The following is a 15,295-nucleotide window of genomic DNA, read 5'->3' on the forward strand; positions in this document are numbered from 1 at the left end:
AGCTCTCCAAATGCTTTCTCGCATCCTCTATCATCAAAAAGACCATTTCTAAACGTTCATATTACTCTTTCAGTAACAAGCACAGCGCTTTTAGAGTGAAGCATCTGTTCTTCCTGTTGAGCATTTGTGAATGCATCAAACTTCAAAATTATATGTTGACCGAAAGCATGCGACTTTCGTTTCGTCTACTCTAAAACCTTTAGAAAGTTTTGTAGTTATTCTTAATGGTCCCATTTGTATCCACTGTAGCAAATATGCCTTGACACCACGAAGGAAAATTTAAACGCCAGTGTGCTTCGTATTTCAGTCTAAGTATGAGGACAAATGGAGGAGGCGGTAACGTATCTCGGGTACACTATTCTAATGCAGAGGGGCTATGAAGGACGCCTGAGCGCAGGCCACGGAGCTAAGGCTTAAAACTTTTAACACACACCGACAAATCTGTACGACAACGCTTGAGCATTCGTCCAATATCGAAATGCGGTCGCCGCTCCTGAGATTTAATCCCGCGGTCTCAGGTCTCAGCAGGCGAACGTAGCCACGAAGTAAATGTTGCGGTCCCATAGTAGTTGCTCCTAGATAAATTGCACATAACTGTAATAATAGTTTATTACGTTTAATTATTTTCACCAACCTCCAGGTGTCTGATCACGGCCAGGTTGAGATGCGCATGAGCCATGTCCGGGTCCAGCCGTAAAGCCATCAAGTAACTCTGAAAAACGAAAATATCATTGGGTGTACGGAATTCTGCGCTTTTGATTCATTAACACATAATAGAGTGGCACGAATATTTAATGAGTCTTCCGCTTTGTTGAAATATCAGCTGCGCACATAAAGATCTGCAGCGATCAGAGACAACTTGCATATACTTGTTTACATATATATGACTAGAAGTTCATGACACATGCTGCATTTAGAGGTGTATGATTACACATCCGTCATGTAGCAATTGTTTTCAAAAATTAAGAGCAATGAAATGGGTAAGAATTCGCCAACAATTAACGTGTGCTATATATTCTTATCTTGCTGACTGCACCTGTGAGCGCAATGTCCTGGCCTAATTCTCTCAAAACATTAGAAGCAAGCTTGGCGCTTACTTCTAACCGCAACTGCGTCTAAAGCAAGTCAATAGTCAATAAGATCTAGGAAAGCATAAGTTAAGTCCCTATCTTCTAGTTGTGATGTTAGCGAATCATAAATACCAGTTCAACCAGTTTATCCATTATAAGTAGCTAACTAAAAATAGCAAAAAAATATACGAAATTTCACAACTGTTTTATAACTCCAGTTCCCCCGCTTCCGATCAATTGTAATGCTTTCTTATGATTAAAATCGCATGCAAGATACCGCTGGAAAAACTCTGCATGCATGCACATTACTCGTGCCTATTGCAAAAACCACCGTCTCCAGTGCGAAACCAGTAAGATTTTCGCGCTGGTTTTGCACTGGATCTGCTGGGCACGCTGGAGGTCTGCGATATTCACTGGAGGAGTAACGGGAGGACACTGGCTGCACTGGTGCGATTGGAGAAAAACGCTGGGATTAGCCTTTTGACGCTGGGTGTGTCGCTGGCATCCGCGATGCACTGGGGGAAGCGCTGTATGTGCGCTGGAGCCGCACTGGTCCCAGTGCCCCAGTATAGCTGGTGTGGCCTGCGGCGTCAGCCGGAGTGGCATCCCTCAAGGGCCAACAGGGCAGCATCGTACTCGCAATCGACCATCGGGGCGCATATGAAAAATATGGTTCAAGCAAGCGCTTTTTGCTGCGAAGTCGTTGCGCATTTCTAAGAAAATAAAGGCAGTATCTTTTTTCTACTTTCCATGTTTCGATAGGTCGTTTCGAGAGAGACCACGACCGCCGCGCCTCTATCTCATGACACACTGACGATTAACGCACAACTAAAGCTGGAATTGAATAATGTGGGCTGCCATGTATAACCAACTTCACAGCTAATCTTAAGGGCACTCTAACACAATGATTACTGCCAAAATGTTCAATTCGGGCTCAATCGCAGGCGAGCGTAGCCTCCACCATGGCCCAGTATAAACAGCAGAAAGAAAACCTAAAACGAGGAAGACAGTAGTTTACCGAGCGATGGGCCCATGAGAAAAAACAACATACAGCGCTTGTAAGGCATAATATTTGGCGTGTTTCTCAAGCGTTTGCGCTCCTTCTTACTCTGCGTATGAAGCAGCCGAGGCCTCGGTCATCGCAACGCTTCCAGAAATGTTTACATACAAATAAGGTTTAGTTACACGAAACATAGGGTCATCGCTGCGGCGCTTGCCGGTATTGAAGCTTGGTCGCACTTTTTTCCTTGATGTTTTGTAATAAAGCTCCGTGTTCAGATAAAATTACGCCCACGGTAGCAGAGCACCACCGAAGAGCCGGCGTTGGTAAATTTGCCAGCGATGTCAAACTCCACACGTTAAAATGATTCCAGTGCATAGAATAGCGCGCATAGGCACCCAGAATATTAGTTGCAAGTCGTGAGAGCAGAGAGCAAGCTCCAATGATCAAGAAGTTGTAATTGTAAGAGCGGTAGCAATGCCCTATAGACTGCGAAACATGAAGTTCCAACCTTATAAATGCGGGTCATGGCATAAAATGCAGAAATGTTTCAAAGAAATCTGGGAATCGCGCTTGGCGCACTATTTTTTTTATTTTTTTTATGTACCTAACTTGTTTCCTTACTTTTTACTTTTTAATTTTTATCCCACGCCTTTTTTTATCTAGGCGAACAGTGCCGCCAGTGCGGAGCGTCCCAGTATGCCACGTCCCAGTGCATCCAGTTTCCAGCGTCATACTGGGACCATAATCGGGTATGGCGCTGGGGCGCTGGGACCCAGTGGCACTGATTTTTGCAATAGGGGCCTTTACAGCATACCTCCGCTGACGAGGTCAGGTCATCAATGTCCTTGAGAATGTCACCGTGGTCAGCGTGTATCTTGGCACAAGACCGGTCATCGATGGTGCAAAGTTTCAGAGCCTTCAGAATGTGCTCTAAAGCCTGAAATATTAAATTAAAAGCAAACATTTTCATTGATGCGTAACCTACATGCATCTTGACTTGTCCTTTGCGTTTAAAACAAGGACGCGTGTTTCTCAAACACAAACGCGGATTGTTTGTAGCAGGTGAAAGAAGTAAAACGCTGCCTTCTGTACGAGTAGTCTCTTCATTGGTGCAAATAACATTACTCCTACAATACGAGCAGATGGGCCTTTTCAATATCTTTAAAAACTACAAGGTGGATATCGAGTGCCCAAGGCCATATTTTATTTCATTTGTCAACATTGCAAAGTTTTCAGTCACATACAGGATTGGACACACAAGGGGCATGAAATATTGGGCAGACAACTAGTATACAGCAAAAAAATGTTTACTCGGGAGCATAAAACTTTTTGTTTTACTATTAAGGATTCAGCATGATGTTGTCATTTCGTAGCTGGAATAACTCGTCAAAAAACGGACGCCATTCTTTCATCAGGGCATGATATGCTGCAATTAATAAAAGTTGGCAGGTCGCTTTTTTTATAGGTGATCTGACAAATCAGCTGCGCGAATGGTTGGCTTAATCTTTGTTTAAAAAGGGGAGAATAAACATCAATAACAGTTTGTCAGCAATTTGGGATAGAATATATTTGGCTTTAAGGTAAAAAAAATGGCGCACTTTTGACCGTCGAGAAGCGAAATGCAACGCCTTTCAACTGTGGCATGCTGTTCGCTGTCGTTCTGCTTTTATAATAGCAAGGGAGCATTTCCAGTCGGATAATATTGGTACATACCTCTGCAGTGCGATTTGTGAGGTTGTAGAGCAACGCCGCTGTGTGCAGGGCCTCTTTATTGCTGTTGTTGCGATCGATTAATTCAAGCAGCAAGTATTCAGCGCCGCTAAAATTCCGTAGCCGCAACAGCAGTTGTGCCTGCAGCAAAATTACATCAGTTAAGCAGCATTCGAGAGTTGGAAATGAGGCAGGTCTTCGAACGGAAGCATAACGCGCAGGCTGGGAGCCTATTATCCAATCAGGTACTTACCAACTGGAAAGAGAAAAGGTAGAAAGACGCAGTTTGTGACGCATGGCTATATGAACGGAAGGCAATTGCGAATGCTAAAATACATTAGGAACGCAGGTAGTCGACCTCGTGAGGTGATGCCCGTGTGTTGCAGTGCGTTTCCACGTTTACTGTGAGCGCAACCGCTCATTCGAAAATTGCCTCGTCTAGGAACGCGTCACGACGAGCCTAACTCTCGTATCAACGCAAAATCGTTCAAATGCTCTTTGTCCACAAAACCTGGTGACCGCATTCACGTCCGCATGACAACGTGAAATGACGAAATTCACCGTCGCTGCCAGCTGGGGCTTTTCCACTGAGACTGCAATCTGAGATCAGTATCCAGCCTTAGAGGATTCGTGAATCCCGATTCAAAGACGATGTCCTAAAGTTACGCGGACAAGTCAGTACATTTGGTTAAAGTAATGATTTATAGTCATATTAGATGCTTTTTGAAATATGACATCTGGCGACTGTATGCTGCTCTCGTTTTGGTTGCTGATTAAGATAGTAATGAGAATATACTGACTAAGTGAGTAGTAAAATAAATGGCGGCGTAAGTGAAACGGCTTAGAATAAAGGCGATGTTTAAGTGTCCCCCAGTTCTTGCACGTCCGTTGACACGGTGCACTGCAATTCTTTGGTTCACAAATGTAATGGCGTGAACTGTAATGGCGTGTAGGGGGCGTTCTCGTGTGATTGAATTCTACGTAGAACAATTAAGGTGATTTTCGAATATTCACAGGTAAATGTCGGACAAAAGAATATTTTATGCGACTTCTAGGCTTCTATATACTATGTCAATTCACGCCGTTCATAACATCCGTCGTGATCACTAATAAAGTACATTTTTACTGCTTCCACAAGAAGCTTTATATACGCAAATATTAACAATGCACCATCCACAACACCCCTAGCGCATTTTCTCTCATCTGTAAATTAGAAGACAACGTTTTATCAATCGTAGTAGATTGAAACTGTTCGCGTAGCTATTTACGAAAAAAGAAGATGCACTCTAACTAAAGGAAGAGTCGCACCTTTGATAATATCAAACTCTTTGCCACATTCCCCCCACGGTTGAACCTCCTCACTGTTCTTTAGTTTGGTAAGGTGTGCATATCTTTGCCAACAGAAACAGAGCCAGAATGCTGAAACTCTTCCATCTTTCACAATATACGCTAGTTTACCTTTTCCGAGCATATACGAAACTGAATGCTGAACAAATAGTTGAACTTTTTATATTCTAATTTTCAGCTACCATACAGTCATGAGAAAATCGCAGTGGGACATATCGAGGCCCGGATAAATGCTCGTTGACTTGCGATCATATTCTGGATTTCAAGGGTGTGAAAGTTACAACCAGAGGCTGTCAAAATTGAGAGAGAGGCAGACACCTTGCGAAGTTCGCTTAGGCAGGAAACTCACCTGAAGCGCAAGAAAGTAATTATAATATCTGAGAGAAATATTTTAATTTTTAGTGCTCCTAAAGAACGACAACCTTGACTCTAACGCCATTCTAATGCAGCCTATCTTAGAACAGCGCATCCAAATGAAAGCAACCCTTTTCAAGTTGCCCTAAATGGCTGCGAAAATTTTAAACATCTCTTATCTGGATCCCCCTCCCCGTTTCGAGTACCAATCCTACGACACGATGCAAAAAAGCTAGTAACTTCTTTCAAATGATTTAGATTCGACTGTCTCCTTCGCGACCTGAAACACACGTACCTCTCCGCTTGGCTCAATCGATTCACAGTGATTCAAAAGCACTGCTATCACTATATCATCGACAACAGCCATGATATAACGTTATAAAGAACACTAGTAAAGAAATACGAAGGGCAAAAAAAATATAAACGCGCACTGCGACAAATAGGCTAGCTATTTCACTTTGTTTAGGAACGATCCTCCCCAGTAATACAAACAGAGCAAGCGCAGCGAAGCCGTCATGACCATTGGAATATGGCGACAGAAAGAGAGCAACCCTATCGAAAATGGCCTCAGTGTGATGCTCCTTGTGATACTAAGTACCACATTGCGTGCTTGCTCAGTTTACTGCACTTCATAACATTGATTACATTTGAACAAAACAGCGCATATGCTCAAATATCAGCCTTTCACCTTGCCGGATATTTCACCCCACCAAATTTTGCGTAGTGAGAGATCCAGCAGGCATTTCTCATCACTCATCAACCCACGATGCGCTCATTGTTATTCTTCTGCGATATTTTGTGGACCTTCGAGAACCGAAACAAAACAAGCAGGCAGCAACTGCATGCTACTATTTCAAAGTGAGAGGAGATAGAAACGGTTTTAGTTGGTTTGTGGGGTTTAACATCCCAAAGCGACTCAGGCTGTGAGAGAAGCCGTAGTGGAGGACTCCGGAAATTTCGACCATCTGGGGTTCTTTAACGTGCACTGACATCGCACAGCACAAGGACGCCTTGCTTTTCGCCTGCGCTGAAAAGCGGCCGCTGAGGCCGGAATTCGATACCGCGTCCTTGGGAACAGTATTCGAGCGCCCTAACCACTGCGCCACCCCGGAGGGGTGAGGAGATAGAAATGCCGACTTAGCTGCAGACTATATGCCTATTCGCAGGCATGAAGAATAAGACGTTTTACGCGTTCTTCATCATAAGATGAAGCTGAAGCCTGACATTATCTGCACGACTGCACAGTATAGCAATAAACGTAATAGCCCTCGATAGGTGGACTTACCTGATGCACTTTGCAGTCGAAGTGGTCAGGAAATAGCTTCAGCGCTTCTTCGTAAAGTACACGAGCGTCATCTAGGCGACCAGCGTTGATATAGAACACAGCAAGGTTGTCCATCACCTGTGGGTCTGGCTCCACTGCCAGGGCCCTGAGCACCACAAAAAAGTATATAGTCTATCGCCAGATGACCTGGGCTTAATTTATGCTTTCATATGTCATTTATGCTTTGAACTGCTTCTGAAAAAGCACATAAACAACCCGCACGGCGGACTGCTTGGTCCTGATTTGAAGAGGACAAGATTTGGAAAGGGCACTGATGTTCGATTCTTCTCTCAACAGCTATCAACCTAGCTCTCTGCAGCGTTGCCACAAAACTTGAAGACACAGGGACCAGCTTTGTTGGAAGCAAACTTTTCTTGAAAGTATTACATAAAAATAGTGAATGTATTCTCTACAAATACATTCAACGCACATAGTCTACTTCGAATCATCTCCAATCCCTCAGCGTCTGAATTTTAAGTTTCTTTGAAGATGCATGGCTAAAAAGGCATTTTTTTTTTCTTCTAAAAAGCAATCGGTAGTGAAACGGCATTTTTATAGGCCTTTTTTTCTGGATTACCACGTTAAAAGGGCCAATGTGGGAAACCTGACATTTCCCCACGCAGGTGATGTTTCAGCATATTTCTGAAGCAAACATTTCCAGGAATTCTCCATCCACAATCGAGCCTAGCTTAGATAAGTTCCAAGTATCTACTTTGTGATAAAAAGCGTCCATGCGGAGCAACTTATTGGGCACAAGAGGAGAGCAGAAAATAGCACCAATAAAACTATCACAAATCAATCATTTCTGCTGCAACCCAGACTGCATCCCTCGCTTTTGTAAGGAATGGAAAACTGCTGAGTCGATATGAAAAGTCTTCTGCAGAATAAGCCTTAATAGTTGAAATCTAGTTGAACATTTCGTAGATTTGCTTTCTTCTTTTTTTGACTACGGATGTTTGCTATTAAACACGGAGAAAGCCTGCTACTAGAAATATTTTCATTCCAAATCAGGTGACAACAAATGAACGCCACAGGAAGAGGCTCCTCTCTTACAGAAATTCTTAGTTTTGCTTAAAAAAAAACGTAATTTTATGCCTCCCGTGCCTGTCCTGTTAGCACTTTAAAAGGTCGCCATAACTGCTGAAGCTAGCAATGCCACCGGGGTGAGCCTGAACCACAATTGCTTGTTGCTAGGATTCCTGAGTAATATAAGATCGCCATATAAGGCAGCCAGTGCAGCTATGCTAATTGAAACTACAGATTGTTGCTTTGACATAATCTATTTGCCACGCTTTATTATTCTATATTTTGCTCTATCGTTTTTGTAAAACAGGTATTTATGAGAGCCAGTAACGGTTTTCTGAACTGTGCGAAGATTATCTTCTAACTCATGGACATTTTCGGCACTTGTATAACATGGCGAAAAAAAGTATAAAAAGGCTAGCGGATCTGTACGGGCAATAAGAATCACTCCGTCTTAACGGAAAAAGCGAAAATTCTCGCGTAAGCTTTATATAATCCCAGTAAAGGAGCTAGGTCGATCTGAACCTACTTTTTGTATAGGCTTTCTGCCTGTCGGTCGAGATTCATGGTGCGCAGACTTCTGGCGGCATTCAGCAAAGCTACCGTGTGATTTGGCTGCAGTTGTAGTGCTCTTTGGTATTGATCCACGGCCTCCTGGATGCGACCTAAGCAAGGAGCAAGGAGAAGTGGGCAATGAGAAAAATAGGCAAGAAATAGCATCTCGCACAAAACAAAGTAAACGAGAGGAAGAAGTCCGTTTGTTTATTTTTCATATTGTTCATTTCGCTTGCCACGGATTTATTATTTCAAACACGCTTTTTGTTGAATTTTCGAAAATTCCTTCTGTATATATTGTTTTGAAATAATAAAAATTGGAAACTGCAAAAGTTTTTTCAGGATAACGCATTTTCATGCTCTCCTACTTAGCTATGTGCTGAATTTTCGGCCACGACCATGGGGCATCGCCAGTAAAACTGCACTAGGCACTATAACTACACTATGCTTATCTGAGAAATACTACACCATCTCCCAGCAAATTTCCACTTCATCGATGCTTCCGACAAAGACAAGAACACTGACATCTGGATCAGTGGCGTCTGTGGTGGATGTCAGCGGAAAATAAACAGTGCGACAATAGTTGCAATCTACCTTCTTAGCGAGCGTCTCCCAACAGTACCAAACGCTTCTTGCGAACCCATTGCCAATTTGTGGTGGCGTCTACAAAATTATAATGGAGACTGAGACCATTTTGATTCTGTATAATGTGTGACACCCGTATCCGACCGTGTACCTTGTTCATAAGAGCTGCATTGTTCCGTCAAAATGGAAGTCCAGTCATGTTCCTCGCCAGCTTCAGTGTGGTAAAAATCAACCAAAAACACTTCTTCCACGACATGTTTGATCAAGAGTTGAAAATCTGACCGAACCTGAGGAGTCCCAATACCTCCTTAAATGCTGTTAATAAATAGGTATTAAAATAAAGTACCCATTGCAAGCAGTTTCTACCATCTTCACTCCGTTCATGATCGTAAAGGCATAATGAAACATCAAATAAAGGTACAGCCTTTGTCATAAGTGTAGAGCCCGCGGGATCTACTTTGAGCCGTGTAGTGGCACTGAGTTAGCATTAATAGAAGTCCTTCTCATTGGAGAGGGTAGCACCAAAATGCTTCTTAAAAACAAGAGATTTGGAACATTGGAAATGCATTACAAGCCGCACGATGTGGTTCAGAAGCAGACACCCTGGGCTCTACACTTTTGATAAAGACTGTACATTACGTATTGCATTTTGTGCAGTGTGGATAGGCGTGCGCAGGGTTCTGCATTTAAGGGGAGTGACGTTTCACCGCAGCGCCCGGACTGTAATGTTGGTCTATGCGGCCATACTAAGTCACACATAGCTATTATCCACCTGACCATCGTTGTAGCATACCGCGTGAATTTGCAAATAATTAAATGAATTCAAAATTCCTTAAACAGTTCCATGCATGCACAAATATACTCCAACTTGTGGAATTCCGCTAAATATCCGACCATGCACACAAAATATGTTGCCTGATTCTTAAGTCATAAATGACCCTATATTGATGTTCCTGATATTTCGTTTAGACTGCGCCAATGTCGTCTCATTCTGAACTTTTAAAGGGACCGAAATTACATATCTTTCTCTATTTTTACCTATGAAAGGTTATAAGGGGCGTTTCAGAATGTGTCATGCTCTTTGGTTAACTGTAAAAAAATTGTACTGCCTCTTCTTCACAAATTTTGAGGCCAAATACCGCTTTTAGCTCCACATTCCGTCCGACGCCATCGCAGTACTAAAGAAAAAAGTTACCTTGCGTCTGCAGGAAGGTTCCGTAGTTGTTGCGCGCGTCGGCGTTGGCTGCATCGCTGCGCAGCGCGAGCATATGTAACCTTTCAGCCTCGGTGATGCGTCCCAGCTCTGCTGCCAGCGCCGCGAGCGACGAGTACGCCTCGCTGAACTCGGGCTCCAGCTCCACTGCGCGCTCCAGCAGGATGCGGGCCAATTCTTTATGACCCTGTTTGCTGCGTCAATGGCAAGTAAAATACCTGAGGCGATCGATCAGCACGTATAAACACATCATTTGCTCAGTCCATCATCCTATCCCCCATTGAGTGTTACACACCTCGCTCTTGCGTAATATTTTAAGTCTATCAAGGTGGAAAGCTGAGCTGGTTGGTTTTTAGTTGATAAATTCAAAATCTAGTCTGTTAGAAACTTGTTCCCTAAAAGCCCAGGTGATTAACACCATGCATGGAACTACTTCAAATGCAATGCTGCAATGGTGGGAGTAACAAATACGCTCTTTTTATTTTTTTCCTAGTGGGAGGTTTTTGAAATATTTGTCATGCCCTCGATGCTATTGATGTGGGCTAGAGTAATCAGAATAGTCGGAAAATAATTTCAGCTTAGATTTTCCCCATTATTTGCGCAGGTAGCTAATTCTACCAGCGCAAAGCGGGAAGTAGTCGACCGTGATTCTTTTTCACCGAAACGCGCTTTAAGTAAAACACTTTGCAAAATTACTCTACAACACGCGCCTTGAAACAGCACTATAATAGCTTCTGCTTCCTTCTTTTCTTTGGTGTTCTTTTTGTTAATGGATATTCAAATATAAAGCTCATTCGGGCCGGCCGACAACGCGGGGGGGACAAAGACCACTCCTATATCTTTCCACTTAATCCGGTCGTCTGTCACCTGCCTACAAAATATCAGAGCAAACTTCCTAATCTTGCACGCTGATATACCTTTCTGCTTCCGACTGCACTATTCCACTCTAATTCTAAGGACTCATTGGTAACCACCTTTGCCTTTAGATTCCTTATTAATTATTACGTATTTACGGTCATAGGATGCCTCAGCCTGATGTGACTAATACCACTTCGGTGGCGCAATAAATTATGCACGTTGACAGTGAAAATTCAACTTGGCACAGTGTTAGGTTAACGATGTCGACGGCACAGTACCACAAAACCTCTCCAACGTCGGTGTCTAAAAACCAGGTACCTATTCTGAAAAAAAAAAAAAAATTAAAGAATACTCCGTTGAAATGGAGACCACCCCTCAAAACTTGCCTGTAAACGTTGGCGAGGTTGAAGTGAGCCCCTGGGTGGTTCGGGTTGATGCTCAGAGCCAACCGGAAGTGACGCTCGGCTTCCTCCGTCGAAGCAATCACTGTGCCCAGGTTGTTGTGTGCGCTGGCGTGCTCTGGGCATAGCCTGAGCGATTGCAAAAGAATAATGCAAATCTTCGATAACCAGCTTCAAATATAGGGTTTTTTGCCAAGCGATAAACATAGCCAGCATACCAGATGCTATTATGGAGGAAGTAAAATGCGCTTTTCTATTCAGTGTTTAACGCATGTCGACAGCGGATTCGCCAGAGATTTTTCCTGTTCAAGTGATGATGAAATGTGATGGGGTTCATTTCGATAAACTTCATGGAACTCACAGTTGCGTCTAGCACGGAACGCACAAATTAGAAGAAAGTGCGCGCTTCTGGCTTGTTAGCTTTATTCTCAGCCCAAGTATGGAGCACGGACATTAGACATTTAGACGAAGCGCACTAAAGGGAGAGCCTGCACGCCAATTTAAACCGTTCCTCAATTATAGCTAATCCCCGTTTGTGCCTTCACTCTGTTGAATTCTTACTTATAAGGCGGTGTTGCTTGCAGCAAAGCAGGTCGCCTGAATGGTCACAGTTCGCTGTTTTTAATGATCGACACATTTGTGTTTGACCTAATGTAGAAATCAACAAAAAAAGACGACCATGCCTGACAGCATTCGATAATGAGATATATGAGGTTTCGCTTCCCGAAGGAAGACGTGGGCAGAGAGGCAAACACAGTAGCGGTGGGGTTCGAGTCATCTAGACCATAAGGTTAAATTTTAAATTAATATGCTAAAATTGCACTACACCAATATCACAGAGAACTCGGAATGTTCTCATGTGGTCTCCACATAATGGTACATGATCTCAGCGCTCAATGGATACAGCCACACGGCGAACGTACAACAAGATCCTGGCGGTCTTAAAGTACACTTGCTTGAGATGTATCGTACATTGGCCGGATCCTCAGTGCCGCGTAATATTTTGTCAGAGATTTTTCAGTAACTGAGCATTACCTCCCGAAAAATGTTGGTAGTTCGTTTAAGCAGCAGGCCTAAAAGTAACGCCATATTATTTCTGCATTTTCTTCGTCTAAAATACAGCAGTCGACGCAAATAACCAAATACCGTAATTATTTTCCAGAAAGACACTGCTGGGACTCACTATATACTGCAAGGCTAATGCATTTATAAGCAGGGAGGATGAAAACTTACCGGAACTGATTGTGCGCAGTTGTTCAGCGTATAAAATGTATCTAAACAGGGCAGTCCGCACGTAGACTGATGAGGAGAGTGAGAGTTTGCAATGAATCAAAATTTAAAGCTCCGTAGCAGACTCATAAGGTAGTGCAATGAAGCTGGTGCACTTAACACACTGCGTGGATTTGGAAATAATCCCATCTGTCTGACGAGCCTTTTGGAAATGTTCGCTAATCCCTAAAATGCTCGTATTCGTGCGCGCAGAACTACACAGAGTAAGGGACTTAATTCCACGACGACATAGGCGTTATCCATTTTGCAAGCGTTGTAAACATCGCAGCATATTGGCCCGCCGTGTATGTTAGACAAGGATAACGATGAAGTGCTCATTACCTCTATTTCGCTACATTTAGGGCTAGCCGAACATTTGATAATTTCAACTTTGCCCTATTTGCATATCGCTTAGCTTAGATCTTCACTGTTTGCAATACTTTGCAGCATCGCAATTTTTTTTCGGTGCGTTCCAGCTTTCTTATGAGACCTCATAAGTCATTGAGAGTAAGTATTCTGGGTTTCTACTGTCAGAAATGCGCAGAGAACAAAGAAACTGGGTGTTTCCAGACTTATTGAACGCTAGCAGCGCCACACGGCTGCTTTTGTTATTCTGAGTTGATAAATTTAGGGAAACCTTGCCCATGTTCCTAAAGGGCGTTTTATCAAGACTTGAAAGCTATATAAAATAATACGCGTTGTTTGTCCCACCGCTCTAAGCACTGATGTCTAGTGAGCACATTAATAGCGCAAAAATATTACAGTATGACTATATAGCGGTAAGTCCAATATTCCAGAATGTGTGTATGGCCATTTGGCATTTTATTAGCCACAAGAATATTGCAAAATAGGCTTTTATTTTCAGATTTTATTCGCTTCTTCTCGATTTAAAAATTTGACATCGCCAATGTAAATAAAATCAATGCACATGGGCGGATATGATCCATCTGGAATTTACGAATCAAATTTTAGAATTTACTGCGTTACATTCATACGCAAGATCGCTACTTAAGAGCCCGTTGTTTATGATCAGACAACACATCTAAGTGTAGTTCTTTGAACTTTCATCCAAAAATTAGCGAAGCTTTCCCAAACCTGCCCTGCACAATATTCAAGCAAAGAGAGACAAAAAATATTATGTGGCCGTTATATTGGCTAAGCCCTGATGTGCAAACGGCAACATTTACGGCTCAATTAAATTACTAAATTCGTTTATCTTTGCTCCGCCACATGTTGCCGTGTTTGGTTGTGTTTAACGGTGGCTTTAGGGTTTTGCGTATCAAAATCAAGCAGGTCTGTTAAGGTGTTTAGTGTAACGTTAACGGAGGAGATGAATTCTATGAAGACTAGGACAGTTAAAGTGCACGATGACCGGTAACCGATATGTGCTGTAGTGTAACGCAGCGGCCAATGAAGCTGTCTCTCTGGCTCAGCATAGGCTCAAACCCAGCAGGCGGCCACGTTTCGTTTTTCGAGCTGCTGCTCGAGGGGGGCTGCATATATATATATATATATATATATATATATATATATATATATATATATATATATATATATATATATATATATATATATATATATATACCTCGGTAAATCATGCAGACATACTTGTGCATTCAATTTATGAACGTATGGCTCCATTTTCTTCGTGAAGCGTAGCTGTTTTACTCAGAATGGCACCTCATGCTTTAAACCGCATTCAACGCTTGTTATGCATAAACATTTCAGGCATGTAGTCACCCCAGACAAGAATTTTAAGATGCAGACATCATGGCAAGCAATTACAATCGTATAGAGTAACATGCACAGCGTTCCTGGAGATCAAAAAGTAAACTTATTTGCTACTGCCAGTGGTAAACACTACTTATTTTCTTGGCGGCATTTTAAGCTTATAATAATTAGGAAAACTGTTTAGTCGTGAGATGTTCCATTCGGACGCGTTAATTTTATGGCCGATATTTTATCATCACGTGAATCTCGCTTATAGACTGTTTCCTCCGTTCACTGCCACTGTTTCTGATGGCTAAATAAAATGAGCATGTTGATTGTATATCGAACAGTCGAGGTTCCCACGCTTATTCTAAGTGTTCTCCAGCACGCCCCATGAGACAGGAACTGTGTAATTTATAATCATCTGATGAGATTTTTCGGGCTTCTATCCTCCGTGGAATTCCTGGGGTTGTGAGTTGTGCGTAGAGAATCAATAATATTAGCGTAGCCGGACTCACTCTATAGCTAGCCTGTAGTGTTTGATTGCCAGTTCGGTGTTTCCCAGGTCCTTTTGCAGATTCCCGTAGTTATAATGCATCTTTGCGTTTCCAGGAAGGTCTCGGATGCCTGACCTGCAAAACGTAAACGAGGCTTTGTAATGTTCGCAATGCTGAAGTACAAAAGGATTAACAGTTTTGTAAATAAACACAACGTCACAAACATTACACTACTTCATACTAAACGGCGCGAAAAACACAGGACCAAAGCAAACGAGGAGACACAACACTGGCGCTCCTCGTTCGATTCGGTCCTGTTTTTTCGCGCAGTTTAGTATGAATCCTCCCCAACTATCCCAATTTTCGTTTCTTATTA

General features: G+C 42.7%; 1 protein-coding gene across 1 annotated transcript in view; it reads right to left on the reverse strand.

The window, feature by feature from the left end:
• Window positions 1-15,295, reverse strand: part of LOC146196230 (protein O-mannosyl-transferase TMTC1-like) — a 163,881-nt gene that overhangs the window by 900 nt on the left and 147,686 nt on the right. Inside the window, exons 10-17 of the mRNA XM_084596951.1 lie at window positions 14,941-15,054; window positions 11,429-11,572; window positions 10,167-10,378; window positions 8,361-8,496; window positions 6,770-6,914; window positions 3,787-3,924; window positions 2,888-3,010; window positions 635-712 (exon numbers count right to left, since the gene is read on the reverse strand). Coding sequence (XP_084453077.1) covers window positions 635-712; window positions 2,888-3,010; window positions 3,787-3,924; window positions 6,770-6,914; window positions 8,361-8,496; window positions 10,167-10,378; window positions 11,429-11,572; window positions 14,941-15,054 — 1,090 coding nt within the window. The remainder of the gene's footprint in view (window positions 1-634; window positions 713-2,887; window positions 3,011-3,786; window positions 3,925-6,769; window positions 6,915-8,360; window positions 8,497-10,166; window positions 10,379-11,428; window positions 11,573-14,940; window positions 15,055-15,295) is intronic.

This window comes from Amblyomma maculatum, chromosome 3, assembly GCF_055883805.1.
Source record: "Amblyomma maculatum isolate TAMU_Amacu chromosome 3, ASM5588380v1, whole genome shotgun sequence".
NCBI classification, from domain to species: domain Eukaryota; kingdom Metazoa; phylum Arthropoda; class Arachnida; order Ixodida; family Ixodidae; genus Amblyomma; species Amblyomma maculatum.